General features: G+C 43.4%; 1 protein-coding gene across 4 annotated transcripts in view; it reads right to left on the reverse strand.

The window, feature by feature from the left end:
- Window positions 1-1,503: 1,503 nt before the first annotated feature.
- The window catches only part of JCAD (junctional cadherin 5 associated), a 60,547-nt gene continuing 47,001 nt past the window's right edge, over window positions 1,504-15,049 (reverse strand). For 3 of the 4 annotated variants that reach the window (XM_069006555.1, XM_069006557.1, XM_069006556.1), the window contains one exon: window positions 3,341-10,976. In XM_069006555.1, the coding sequence (XP_068862656.1) occupies window positions 7,247-10,976 (3,730 nt within the window). In that variant the 3' untranslated portion in view covers window positions 3,341-7,246. The other variant, XM_069006558.1, reaches the window with a different exon arrangement.

The raw sequence follows: 15,049 nt of genomic DNA on the forward strand, positions 1-15,049 counted from the left end.
CTGCCGCACCGGGAGAGGCCGTCCTGCCCTGTCCGCGAGGCTCCGCAGCCCCGGAGTTCGCGGGTGGCTTCTCTCCCTCAGACAGGAGATAGGAGCCTGGAACGTCGCGTTCGTTTTTATCTCCCTGCCACCAGCCGCTGTTACTGGCACCAACCCCTCAGGCTGTGACTGTCCCTTCTGGATTTCAGCAGGGTAAAGGGAAGGAGATGGCAGGTCCTCTTTAGCCATCCAGGTCCTGAGGAGTGCTCCCATTAAACATTTTTTAAAATGTATGAATCAGTCAGGTTTGGGAGTTTTATTTCATGAGTTTCTGAGAATGCTCATGAAACCAGTCTCTTCCCCCGACCTCAGCTTCCCCAGCTACAACTGCACAGCAGCAGCACAAGCTGGATACACAGCAGCTTGTAAAAACAATTTCTGAGGTTCTAGCTCTGCTCTTCCCCCTAGAATAAAGGCAGAGTTCCTCACTTCTCACTGTGCTTTGCATTGCAGGAAGCACTGGAAGCAGCCTGCCACATCCTCCACCTTTGCACCCGCTCAGTCCTGAGCTCCTGCTGTTGCCATTACCAGTGACAGCTGTTGCCAAGACAGCTTTATGTACCCATTGAGACAGGCACTGGCAGTCACCATTTACTGTTTTTTAATCATGTCTGGTGTAAAGGGGGCTCTCTGTTGACTGTTTGCAAACTGGTGAAAGGTTTCTGGAAAGGTGGTTCAGCTACAGTACCATCCAGTCCATTCCAACAGCTGACCCATGGTATAAACACTGTAGAAACACTGAGGCACAACTGTTCAGAAAACTGTACCCCATGGATTTCTCAGTTGTCTGTATCAAATGAAACTATCAGTGTTGTTAGAGGAATACACCATTTCCAAAGGAGGAGTAACTCTGCTCCTTCATCCCCTGGTCAGTCACATACTACTGCAAAACAAAGCTTACCCACTTTCTAGGTTTTAATTTCTTATTCTTGGCCAATAAAACTTGCCCTGCAATACTGTTGCCTTTTTTTTTTTTTTTTTTTTTTTTTTTTTTTTTTTTTTTCCCAGATCTTGGATGTTTATGTGCTTTGGAAAAGTAATTACTTGACATGACTGATGAAACAGACACTGTGGAATCAATTAACCTATTCCTAGCAGAAGAAAATAAAATGCAAAGAAAACTTCTGTTCCATGGAGACATAAACAGAAAGTAATAGGAATGCTTATATGGGACTATTTACAGTTCTTCAGCAACCAAGGATAAATTAAAACTTTCAATTAATTGCTACACATCTCAGCTTTACTGGGAAGAGTTGATGCAGTTCTTTCTGAATTGTTTTTTTATGGGCAGGATTCAGATGGGGAGACACCGGGGGAAAACATGTTTTGTAGCTATTTACAAGTCCCCAGATGTCCTAGATGGTGAAGAAGAGAGGTGAATATGTATGAGTGGTAGGAACAGTTTGTCAACAAGTACTGCTACACAGCATGCACAAGAGTTAATAAAATAAATTATACACCACATTTTCTTTTCAAGCAAGCTTTAAATAGTCCATATGTAACAGAATCGTGTTACAGACAAGAAATTCTTGCTGCCAAAACACAGGATGAGTGTTTTTCCCGATCGTTCTTTCCAAATTACAGATTTAGGAAAAATATTTCAAGAAATTACAAGATTTTAAAAAATAAAATTATGCTAAAACCCAGAAAAGGCCAATAGAATAGACTGGGGAAGTACATGAACACGTCATCAGAAGAATGTTAGTACATGGGTACTTACAAAAAACCTACAGGAATGGACATAAAGGCTTTAAAGACACAGAAACTAAGCAGGCTAATTCAGGATCAACAGGCAGAATGCATAGGCTTTATTATAAATTCTGTAACTCATGCATTTGTGTGTGCAGATAAAATATATTTAAAGCCATGTATTTAAATGCCATCAAAAAGACACCTGAACCAGCAACACCTGGTGACTTCAGGGAAGAACCCAGTTTTGCTTATTTTTGTGCACTGGCCTAATCCAAACTCATAATCTGCAAAAGGGAACAAAGGATAAGAAAGCAAGCAGGTATTTTATCTGAGCCACTTGGCAACACTGGGACAAAGATCCAAACCCGCTTTTTGGTAATCAGCATCCCAGGAATGGAATGGCAGCAACACCAGCCTGGAGAGTTCTCAGTGTGTTTCAGAAAGTGGCTCCAAGAAGAACGATCCAAGGGTTGAGTGGGAAAAAATAGAAATTAACCTTTTAGTACATACATACATAGATAGATAGATGGCTTTTTTTTTCAGAACAAAATAAGGTAGCATTACTGAGTAAGTGGCAATATGGTGTGTGCATTAAGATATATGAGTGAAATCTGCTTAGGGCACCTTCACTCAGAGGAATAAGTCTTCTTAAAATATAATTATAATAATAATAATAATACTTCTTTATACTTGCCACTTGTTAGCAATTGTTTACATCGTAGAAAAATAGATAGTATTCTGTAACAAGAAATATAGTTACTTTGTTAAAATGGGCTATTTTAAACCAGCTACTATACTTTCATATAAAGAATTTCTAAACAGCAAAACAAAAATAGGTAATACTGAGTGCAAAACAGCCAGTGGTATACTTTGCATTGGTTTGAAACATAGTTGCCAGCTTCTATAATTACATGTTCTGTACACTGTACTACAAAAGTCTTCCATCTTTTGGGTTTTGTTTTTTCTTCTTCCTAGGTGGGAAGTAAGTATTTAATCCAAGTAAAATCAAACTCTGGAAGTCAGAGATAATTTTACAATCAGTCTTTGCTACCATTCTTTCACATTCCTTCCCCCACACAGTGCAGCAGCACTTTCTACTTATGGCCAAAAATCCCTTAAGTTAAACAAAGTTTAGAATGTAGATACTTAGAAGTTTAGCTTATAGATTCACATTCTTTTAAAAATAATTTCACTAATCTCTCACGTTTAAATTTACACCAATGTAACGCCTCACTTGATGCATTTCATCATCCCCACTGAAGACTGAAATAGAGTTCAGATGAAAACTCTTTGCCAATGGCAGGTATTGTCTTAAACACTACCAAGCCAGATGGTTCCAATGTAGAAGTCAGATTTTTCTGTGGTCTCTGCAACAGTTTCAGACATGAATAGCTAATTCCTAGTGGCAGTGGTAAAGGCATTATCAGTACACCATGAACATCACAAATGGAGACAATTTCCAAACATTAAAGAACAAAAACCAAACAAAAAGCACCCAGAAAAAAAAAATCAGTTAAACATTCTTAGGAGAGCTGAAATTTCTCTATTCTCCTCTTCATTATTCTCACACCTTTTCAACTTTGGTGGGGTCATATGTATCTGGAAAAAACAAGAAAACACTCTTAATAATGCATTGTGAAATCTATTCAATATTGCTAGCTGTGAACACGACACATCTTTTCCCTAGTTTTTATTAAAAAAAGAGAAGCTGATAATGGACTTTCCACGTTAAAGATACATATCGCATTCCTGACCCAAATTCTCTATTTTTACCAGTATAATTTGGGAACAACTCTGGAAAATGCATGGAGACAGAATTTGGGAAGGCCTTGGGTAGGTAGGAACAAGCACACTGAATGCTAAGTGATTACTTCCAGTTTTCAGGTGCTTTGACAGGAAGGAAAAAGACACAAGATTTGCTCCCCCTTGTACTGAACACTGAGGACCACTAAATGCTTCAAGCATCCTCGCAGGGTGTGTAAGGCTGGCTGAAGGAGTGATTATGCGATGTATTCATCAGGGTCTTTTCATTTGATTGCAAATCCTTAATTTCAGATTAATTCAACAGAAAACAGGAAAGCACAGCTGCATTGCATCACTATGGTTAGTCTGTCTCGCTTTGGTCTGCAAAATTGCAGTTCATGTTTTAGCCTTTCTCACTAAAGCACTGGCCTGGCTTACTAACACTTTTCTTCATTTCCAACTTCCCTCCTGCCAGTTCACAGGACATACCACAGGTTGCTTTTCCTTTTCCCAAACCCCTGAGGACACTCTTCTATCAGATTTTTTAATTGGATTTCTCCCAATGCTGGCCATGAGGTGAGCAGACATGAGCCTTTTCCTTCACCCTCGTCACCCTGGGATACGATTACAATGAAAAGGCTTTGCCTTGTGAGGTGTGCCTGCCCAGTGCTATCATGCAGACACCGGACTTGCCCTTGGGGTGCACGGTCATGGCGTGTAGGAGCCAGGGCTACTTAAGGAGGAGTCTGCAGCACAGAGGGGCCCGGACAAACAGGCGCTGCAGCCGCGCTGCCGCGTGCTGCTTCTGCTCTTACGCAACCGGAGTATCTGTGCTAACCTTAAACGTCCCTCCCGTAGGCTGTACTCCCACAGCACTCGCATTTAAACAGCTGAGCATGAAAACAGTTCTACACATAAATATCACACTTTGGAGTAAAACGTTCATCCTCAGGACTTTCATGTTGATGTGAATGAATGTCTTCATTCAAACATAAAGAGCATAAAAATCCTCCAGGGAAATCTTTGCTCCTATGTGCAAGTGTCCATCTGCAGCATCCAGACTCATGTCAAGGGGGAACTGGCTAAGAAAGGACTTCTGGATTTGGGCCCAGTGGGTGGATTCGTGGTGCAGAATCTTTTATCACTTCTCTTGCCCACCCTCCTCAAGCTGCTAGGCCAGCCAAGAAAGGAGTCTGTGCCAGCAACACCTATGATTTCTGCTAAGCCTTTTCTGGTATTTCCAGACACCGTGTGAATGCAAAAAAATCATCAGGAAAAAAATTTTTGAGGGCTAGCGTGCTCGAGGATAATGCTGCATCTTTCTAAGTGTAATGCACTGATGGTGTGTAATGCCTCTAAAGCAGAAACGATTTTTTGATTGTAAACACTTTGCCATCTAAACTGTTAAAACATAAAATTCTGAACTGTTCCGTGATAGGTTGACCTAAGAATAAAAATGGATTTGCATTTCAGAAACCTGATTTTCCTAAGGCCAGACACATTCACATTAACAGAATTCCCCACAAAATTTCAGGTGCTCACTGTTTAAGGGAGTGGTAGGACGGGGGTGGGGAGGAAGGGAGAAAATCGGGCCACAAGATATGGAGTCTCTGCATGGCTCAGTATATTCCCTGAAAGCTTACCCATGCCCTCAGCACCTAAATCAAGGGCACAAAAGTGCCAGACTGACAGGCCAGGTCACCCTTTTGAAGGGGACAGAGGTTGGAGTTCTAGCATAGACACAGAAATGTTTATTCAACATTTGGTTAAGCTCATTTGAAATGCTCTCTCCAGAAACAAAGCCAGATTAGCAGCCTCATGTCTTCAAACAGCAAAGGAGAAAAGACATCCAATGTATTTGGGAACACTTGGAGATGTTCTCCTAATGGCAGTATTTGCATAGTAAGATGAGCTTCTTGCACTCAGTTTTGGCAGGGCTCTTATTCAGAGATGACTGTTCGTCTGCCAAGCTACATTATACATGTGAAAGCCTGTTTCTGGTAAGGGCTGCAGCCTCTGTGACAGGCCCAATCTGCAATTATAAGACTAACATCACCCTGCCTCACTCCAAATAGAATGGCCTTTTAGAATGGAATATTTGCTCTTTGAAAGCAACTCATTTGGGTTTTCAATGGTACCAATGAGCTAGTCTGGAAATTGGAGTGAGACTTAATAGAGGAAGACACAACTTCAGGCCTTTCTACAAACATGAATCTTCAGCCCTGCCCTGTTAAGGTAAGGTGAAGCTTTTAGGGCCATCAACAAATCAGGGTCTCTTTGGATGGGAAGAGGCCAGTGGAGGAGCCACCTGCCCACCCCATGTGTGTGACCCTGCAGTACTGGACATGCGCAGCAGGAAGGGACATTCATGCCATCCAAACATGGGGAGGGCTGTTATGGCTGTGAGGGAACTGCTGCAGTGGGAACACACTGCAGAATACAAGCCTAGCATTGTCAGCAAGAGGGATAAATTTAGACCTAATTTACTGCAGAATAACTCTCCAATAAAACGCACACAATCTGTTTTGATACATCCCTGAAGTCATGTCACCACAACAGTTATTTTCTTCACTCCAGCAGAAACCTCAAGGGAGGAAAGCATATGAAATGCATGTGGGGCATACTAGACCTGATGGGTACAAGAAAGCTGAATTAGTCTGTTTGAAAAATCTGGTCTGGAGAAAAACAGTTCAGAGCAGAAAGAGACAAAGATGTGGGATACAGAAAAAGACATGGAGAAAAAGGCTGCAAGACTGCAGGAGTCAATGCTTAGAATTCATATAAGCATTTATTTTCAGATGGAAATGCATAAATCCAGTTTAAAGCATACTCCATTTAATTTCAGTCCGTCTGTACCGGAAAACTGTGAACAGATTTATATCAATGAGGTTAAATGAATAACCTGTGCAGATTTCAGGTGAAGTGTCAACTGTAACAGAGAAGATGGAAAAAGGAAGGAGGAGGTTAATACTAATTTAACAACTTTCACGCTGTATGTTTTCTCACTCCAATTTATTGAAGGGACTAGGCAGGTGGCCTGGGAGATTTATCCCTTTACACAGGTCTATGGCATCAACTGATTTTCAGTTGTTCAACAAAATGCTATAAGAAAACTGTTTTAGAGAGGGAACAGCTCATGCTACTTTGGGAATGCATATGGACTACACAAGTTTATATCTTGTGTAGATATATCTGTAGATATATATATATACATATCTGTAAAGATCAGAAACACCAAAAAATAGGGGGGAAAAAAAGTGTTCACTGAAAAAGTCAACTTTCCATTTGTCCTGGGGTTAACAGTTATTCTCACCATCTGATCTGGAAAACATTCATGAGAGAGAGAGAATTTTCCAGGCCCCTATATGCAGCCATTTCCCAGAGGCTTCATAGAAGATCATCAGATTTTTATTTTTAGTTTCTTCTGAACTGTGATATAGTATGTGTCTACTTAAGTATTAGAGGGAGGAAAAAAATTGGCATTCAAGGAACAGCTATGATAAAATCACCACATGTTCCCAAACACTGGCATTAGAGTGACTGTCTTTAACTCCACTGTTTTAGCCTGGCCATTCCCTGAAACAATGAGACAGATAAGACCTTAGGGAGCACTCCAATCTCTGTGAATGAGTTTCCATATCACAAGTAAGTTTTACAGTAACTATTCCTAAAATGGGATCAGAGAACATTCATCTTCTCCACAAGGAGAGCAAAGTGGGTGGCTCCCAGATGAGGATAGTACCACCTACAGCCTGTTACTATTTGAGCAGCATTACGTGGGCATAAGCAAACCGATCATGCCATTACATAAGGAACAAGTACCCATCTGGATCTCCCATAACAGGGTCTTACCTAAAGAAAAATCTCTGTCGATCTTCTTCTTGTCCATTCCACCTAAACATCCATTTTCACTGAGAGAGATAACACGCTTGGAAACAGCCCCTGAGCTTGCCAGTTTGCTTCCTCTCTCCTCTGGGACCTTCAACAGCTTCTCCTCATCCACCTCCTCTCCTGAGTCTGCGCTCTTAATGCTCAGACGTCTCATCCGTGACACAGAGTCAACTTCTTTCATTCGCACCAAGCGATCCATGGCAGTCCGGCTGGGTGGAGACGTGAGCTTGCCTTGGAGTGTCTCTATCACTTTCGAGGTGCTCCTCACTCTCTTTTCTGAATGCTGATATGCAGCTGACTTACAAACCAAGTTTTGGTCCTCACCTTGCCTGGGACTCACAGGTTGTTCAACAACTTGGTCAGTTACCAGCGGTTTAGTGCTGGCTTCCTGGTGAGTGGCCTGGCATTCATCAGGGTATAAAGATCGTCCTCCGGCTCTGACAAAGAGAGCACTCTCTGTCCAGCCACACTTTCGTCTGCCTTCATAAGAATCCTCTTTTTTTCCTTCTTTGTTACTTACTGTGCTCCCCACTGATGACGACTCAAAGTCCTGAGCACCGTTTGAAGGGCTAGTGCCTGGGTGGGGCCCAGCGTGGTCATCTGGAAGGAGAGACTCCACTGCAATATCTATACCTAAAATTCTTGCAGCTCTTGCCTGCAATGACTCATTCACAGGGATTTCCACTGCATTTGCATCTGAAGAGTGATCAGAGTTGTTAGCACCAGGTTCTGAGGCCACATCAAGTCCCACTGACCTCAAATCTGGCTCAGAGCACCTTTGGTTCCTCTTTGTTAGTGACAAGCGTACTACTGACCCTCTCTCTAATACCCTGTCATTTGTGGGAGTTGCCCCTTTGCTCAGTTTAACAAATTCTAGGTAATTTTGGTCTTCACTCATCTCCTGCAAGACAGGGTTATTGAAGGGATTACTGTGACATGAACTACTTGGGCTACTGGACAAAATTCTTTTGACAGGGCCAACATGAACTGGCTGTTTGCTCGTTCTGCTCTTGGCTTCCCCCATCCCCATTTCTGTTATCAGACTTCCATCTGCTGGCCTGACTCCTTCACTGCTCCCGCCTGGCTTTGAGGAGCCTTGAGAGCCAACACCTCTTGGCTCGGCACCACCACGCTCTGTCCCCATGCTCCAACTTTCAGACTTACTTTTAACCCTTCCTGACCTAAATACAGGCACCTCTGGCACAACCACTTCTGATTTCCCACCATGTTTTGGCTCCTGGCTTGACTTCTGATTTCTGGACTCCCTCCTCTGCATAAAGGCACCTGTCTGCAGAGGAGCTGCAGCACTTTCCAAATCCTCTTCACTGCTTGTGCTCTCCTCCTGCCCTTGCAGCTCCTTGTTAAAACTTTCTAGCTCACTTATTGCATCCCAGGGACGGCGACTTACAGGTTTCAACAGGAACTGCCCAAACAGCTCTTTACTGTTGCACGGAGCACCTGGTTCTCCCTTAACTACATCTCCCTTGAAAAGAAGGCTATTTTCCCTCTCTTGGACAGGCACAGGCTGGCTCTGGTGGGCTTTTGGGGAGGGAGCCTGAAGGACTGAGGTGGCAGTCCTGGAAAATGCACTGTTGCTAGACTGGCTGAGGTGCGTCTGGCCCTTCATACCGTAACCGCTCTGCCTGCAGCCTCTCTCATCAGAAGGTGATCCTGTCTGTTTTGCCTCCATAGTAGATGCTGTACATCCCAGGAGTTTTGGAGATAGCAGTTTGCTACTATCAGGCTGCCCAGGCGTTGTACCATGGAAAAATTGTGGGCTCTCAGGTTCTTCAGAGAAACTGGTCTGTGTCTGCTGGTCTTTGTACTGATCGCCTGGCCAGGAGCCAGAATATTTGAGCTCTCTGTGTTTTGTGGGCTGAATAAATCTGAGGTCATTCATTTGTTTGAACTCTTCTGGTCTCCACAGCTCTTGTTTTTGTAACTCATTTTTATTGGTCATGCTTCCTGTAAGTGCTTGTAACTCCAAGTCTGTTGAAGACATACTTAAGAGACTTTGTTCTTGCAAAGCCCCATTGTGATCAAACCCGTTCTTATCAGGGCTCTGAGTTATGTTGTTGTTCCTATCTGTATCTGGCAGATTGGATTCTGATTTAACTGGGATGGAGACCAAACAAAATATAGTTTCATTCATTTTTTTCTTTGAACTCTTTTTGCTCTGCATCCCAGTTCCAGGTTCAAACTTTTTCACTTTTGTAACAGTCTCACAGGTGTTGTCCATATGTGAATTTCTTACAGAAAGTTTGCCTTTTGTGTACTCTGTGCTGGCTTCGTTACGGGGGCTATGATTAGTTGCACTACAATTGTCTCTTTGGTCCGGCAAGGCACAATTTTCCTGATCTCGAACGGATGGTGCCAACCATCTGTTGCTATGGGTGGAGCTGTCAGAAGTTCTTTCTCCCTTTGCAGAACTGGACAAGTTTGATGCATCCACAAAGGCACTGTTGTACTGTACTTCAAGATTTCTCTCTTGCAAAGCACCAGAACTGGGACTACATGCATTTTCAGTGTGTTTCGAGTTGCCCTGCAGACCTTCCAGTGGTGCAATTTTAATATGTCGTATTCGAGGATCATCAAAGGGAATATACTGAACAGAACGCAGGTGATCAGCAGGGCGCCTTGCATGGCTTTGCTTCCCATGAGGAAAATGGTTGTCTTTGCAAGGGTCACCCCCCACTTCAAAAGTATTCATGGCTGGTCGTTGGCAGGGGACAACCCTCTCTGCAGGACCCTGTGGATCACTGCTGGCGCATGAATCGGTGTTAGGCACTTCACTGGGGGAACGTGGGGTCACGTGTTGGTGAGGTGGGGATTTGTAAGAAGGAGGAGGTACGTACACTGGGGGCTCCAAACCAGAGTCTGCATCTTGCCTTGGCTCATTGACTTTGGCTAAGTAGGAGATAGGTTCCTCTTTCTGGTAGTGGTCCTGGAAACCCATGGTTTCTGCAGGTGCCCTAGTCTGCTGCTGCAGTTCGTAGGATGGAGGCTTAAGAGGCCTCCCATACTTGGGCTTCACCAGGGGAAGGAAAGGGCCTCCCGTTCCATGGTGCTTGGCTGGTTCCACACTCAGTCTGTTTGGGGGATACGAGGGGGTTTTAGTTACGCTGAGCGAGTTGTTACTGTTGGTCAGGGAGGCCATTTCCACACACCTCATGCTCTCAGGCGAAAGGACCCTTGGCAACGACTGTGATTTGCCCCTGCTGTGGGAGCTGAGTACATTGTCTCCCAGTGTCAGTGAATACAGCTCTTGAAGCAGCTTCTCCCTGTCACCCTCGGACATTTGCCTCCCTACCTTTTTTGGCTGGTTCCAGCTTTCCACTTCCAGACTTTGCCATTTGCAGGTGCTGGGCACTTCACAGCTTTCCTGCAAGCCGCTTCTTCTGACATACCGTGCACCTGTCCCCGCCTTCATCTGACTCTCCTTGGGGTGCCGGGGTGCCCCTGGGGCTGCAGCCAGGCCTTTCATCTCCCCACTGGCTTTCTGGGAATAGCCCAGTAGTACACTGAAGTCCTGTCCTCGTCTTCTCCAGTAGGCGAGATCTTTATCAGTCTTGGGCTGGGGAGACCATGCTAAATGAGGCCTGTCATAAACCCTGAAAAAAAATGCAGTGTCAGAGGCAGTGTGCACAGGTTCCTTCTCGCTTGGGTAAGGCCATTAGGAGGTCAAATGATGAGTTATGCCAATGGGGTTTGTGTAATCTATTTGCAACCAGATGACAATTTTAATGAGAGCATTTAAAAGTCAGTCATTAACATGGGTAAAGGAAGGGACAGAAGCTCTTTTGACATGTTGTTAGGTATGCAAAGATGTTAGAAAGAGACAAAAGCACACAGTTACCTGCTGTGCAAACATGCACAGCCCTCCTTGATGGACATTAGAAAATTCCCTGCCCCCAGCATGGGGCTTGGAACTAGATGATCTTGAAGGTCCCTTCCAACCCAGGCCAGTCCCTGATTCCAAGATACCATTCGAAAACCAGAAGTGACTGTCTTGAATTACTTCTGCACCCTGCTAAACCAAAATCTATAGATATCAAGGAGATTATTCTGGTATTCAAGTTTAATAGGATTCCAAGAAGCAGAGGTAGGAAGAACAGATAGATGGCTATTTTGTAAGATTTCATAAGATATATTCTGTAAGAAACACGATTTGCATCCTGGTATAAGTGCTGAAATTAAACATGTCAGTTCCAGAACCGATTCTTGTTCATCTTTCTGAGGGAACAAATTTCTTCAGGGTACTTTGGATTAAATGACACATGTCACAACAATGGTGATGTATCAACACAGTTCTGAATAAGATGGAACCAATATTTAAAATGTAAAATACTTCAAAAGAAGTATAAAATTCTTAAATAAAGGAATCTATTAGTGAAATATGAAAGACATTAGACATTTTATTGAAGATTAGAAATTCAGAATACAGATTTACATGAACAGAATAGATCCTATGTTCTGAACAGAGTGTAAACTGTTTTATACATTCCTGCAGAACAAAATTGGTACCTTTCTATATAAATAATCAATTTTCTACTTGAATTGCATTCTGCTATTCTTGTACCTAAGGTATCCCACAATATAACTGCCTTTACACTATATGGCTGCCACCAGCATAAGACTGGAAAGAAAAATCAAAATTGACAGAAATAGGACAAGTATGTAGATAGAACCCAAGAATTTCTTTCTCTTCCCTCCACCCCAAGGTATATAAACAGTGTCATCTGGCTCTTTTTTACTGAAAACAATGATCTATTTAAATAGGAGTTTGTGAAGACATACTACAAGTCAAAATTCAGAATGAAAATTAAGCCATCCAGATCCACAGCAATTTTCTTTTATGTATATTAACTTCATCCTATGAGTCTAAAAGTTTAAAACCAAACTGGGATAAGAAGCATCTTGTTCATATTAGTTCAATTGGATTAAGATTGAACTTCTGAACAGAATGTTCTGCCTCCAAAGCACGAAATATAGTTCGACTGCTGAACCCCAAGAAGGAACAGATGTCTCTATTAATCAGTGAGATATAACAGGACATCCCCTATATCAGAATGTGATCGTAGTAACAACCAACATTTCCATGTGGAAACATACAGCTGAACAAATGCTGTCTGCTACCTTTTCATCTCGTCCCCCTACTGCTGCGGCACCATCTGTATCTGTGTTTACTAAATGAGGTGAGAAACAGGGTCCAGCAAGAGTGAGGAGGGAATGGACAGGCTGCTCTTTCTGATTGATGTTATCCATCATTGTAAAAGGGTCTACAGAAATTGCAGGAAGTACAGTCATAGATTCCAAGATCAGAAGAGACCATTACAATTATTTAGTTTGACATCTTGCTCAGCACAGGCCATCAGACTTCTTTGAAATTATTCCTGCTTAAGTGGCAGCATCTCTTAGAAAAGTACCTAAAAATCCTGATTTTTAAATTTCCAGTGATGTTGCAAAGCTTAATTCACCATTAAAAAAACCCCCACAAAGTAAACCCAAATTCTTATCAACAGAAAGGTTGCTTTTCCACTTATTAAAAGCTGTTTAAAATACTAAATTTATTTTTAAAGATTAACAACTAGGGTCCAGTAATGAATTTCAGAACATGATACAATCCACCATGTAACCTGTACTATGTCATCATTGCAACGTGAGTGTAAAAAAGACATTTAAAAGCAGGCATTTAGAGCATTTTAAACCTGGTCCTTTCTAAGATCTGCTCATAGGACAGACAGTATCAGTCTCTCTAGGTCCTGGCTAAGCCACTAGAAGTGGTTACACAGCCAGCCTCTATCAAGGACCCTGTAAACCTCTGAAAAAGATGACAGTGCACTGTGCAGTGGCAAGAGGATGCTCCAAGGACCCTCCAGTGCAGCTCCATCCTGAAGTCTCCTCTGCTGTCAGTGATGGAGAGCAGCTCTGGCACACCTGCATGCAGGCATGGCAGGCAGGCAGCACTGGGGCAGCACAGCACAACCACACTGCTTGTGGCCACAGCTACAGCAGAGTGCCTCCTTCCAGGACATGTGGCACTTCTGGGTCTTGCAGTCAATGAAGTGGTGGAAGGTGAAGCTTCCAAGAGCCACTCCAAGTCTAAAATGCTTCGCTACCGCCTCAGCAATGCTAGATGTCCAAATGTTGAGTACCAGTCATGGTGCAGTCTTTGTGTCCATGACACACCACCAAAGAGAAGACTTCACAGCCCTCTGTGCAACAGCTCATCTCTGACTGTGCCACTGCACAATTCCGTACCTCTCCATGATGTGCTGGTACTGACGCACAAAGAAATGCACACACAGACACAGCAGCTTGCAAGTGCCTGACAGCTGGGAGAGGTGCCATGGATGGAGCAGTCCCATGGGACCAACTGTGGAGATTTAAGTTCCAGGGGCAGAGTGGTCCCAAGGGACAAAAGAGGTGGATTTTAACATTATGAACTCTTTTCTAACAGGCCTGCTTCTAAGGAGTATCACATTTGCTCTCATAAAGTGCTTTGAATTGATTCTATATAGTTAATTTAATTAAAACTGTTCAACCCCCCCAAAACCATTTCTAGCTTTCTGTGAATTTTATGCCTTTACTAGAAATGAGGCCATCAGTCCACCCTGCACTGGCTGCATGACCACATTTCACAGCGAGACTGCTGTCTTGCTCAGAGCAGTGGGTTGAAGCTGCCCATTTCCCCTAGGGTGACGCTGGACCAGCAGAACCTCACATGATGCAGATAATGGGGCCAAAAGTGAAGAAGTGTGGCACAGGCATCGAAGTCCAAACCCTGCAGAATGAGGCCACTGCAGGGCTATGTAGGGAGTGTCTGTCCCTGTTGCTGGCTGCCAGCATGCAAGCGGAAGGTGTTGGGCACTCAGTAGCTCATCCTGCATGAGCTGCAGGCACTGGTGTAGACTTTGTGCCCCACAAAGAACACTGCTAAGAAAGTCAGCACAGTGGAAAAATTTTCAGAGGGCTGTTCTAGACACTGGCAGCTTCTGTTCTATTTTGAGATCCTATCCTCACATACACTCTTCTGAGACCCAGCATTTGAAAACACCAGTATACTTTCCTAATTGTTCCAGCAGGTGATCTCATTAATGATGGTATCTATTTATCGCTAAATTTGCTAGCTACTAACATAGTTCCTCCCACACAAACAACTAAGCAAAATGCCTCTTCTCTCTGCTTAGAACAGAATCAGGACAAAGTGCTCCTGTGAAGAGAGAAGTCTCATCTATACCCATAGGATCAGCCTTCCTATTTTCTTTGACTTGTTTCCTCTTCCAAACCTTTACTGTGTGGTCTCCAAATGCTCAGTTAAGCAAGGACAGCCAGGACAGCCCTCCTTCACACTTTGCCTGAAGAACAACAGGATAGAGCCAAACACCATTTCCCCATTCCACTGGGGCATCACTCTCCCCTCACAAGCAGCAGAAGCAGCGGCTATGAAGCCTCCACCCTCCTCAGCAAGGTTTGATTAGCAGAACAATCTTAATAAGAGGAGACAACAGCATCATCCCCTCCCATCACAAAACACACTAAGCCCTGCAAAGGCAGCCATGAGGCTGGCAACATCACTCACTTCCATCATGTATGGGAAATTATTAGCTCTTCTACATCAGTGGTATAAACAACAGTATGGTGTAGATAATTCCCTGGACAAGGAGCCTGAGCCATGCTCTGA

Source organism: Aphelocoma coerulescens, chromosome 2 (assembly GCF_041296385.1).
Source record: "Aphelocoma coerulescens isolate FSJ_1873_10779 chromosome 2, UR_Acoe_1.0, whole genome shotgun sequence".
In the NCBI taxonomy this organism is placed as follows: Eukaryota; Metazoa; Chordata; class Aves; order Passeriformes; family Corvidae; genus Aphelocoma; species Aphelocoma coerulescens.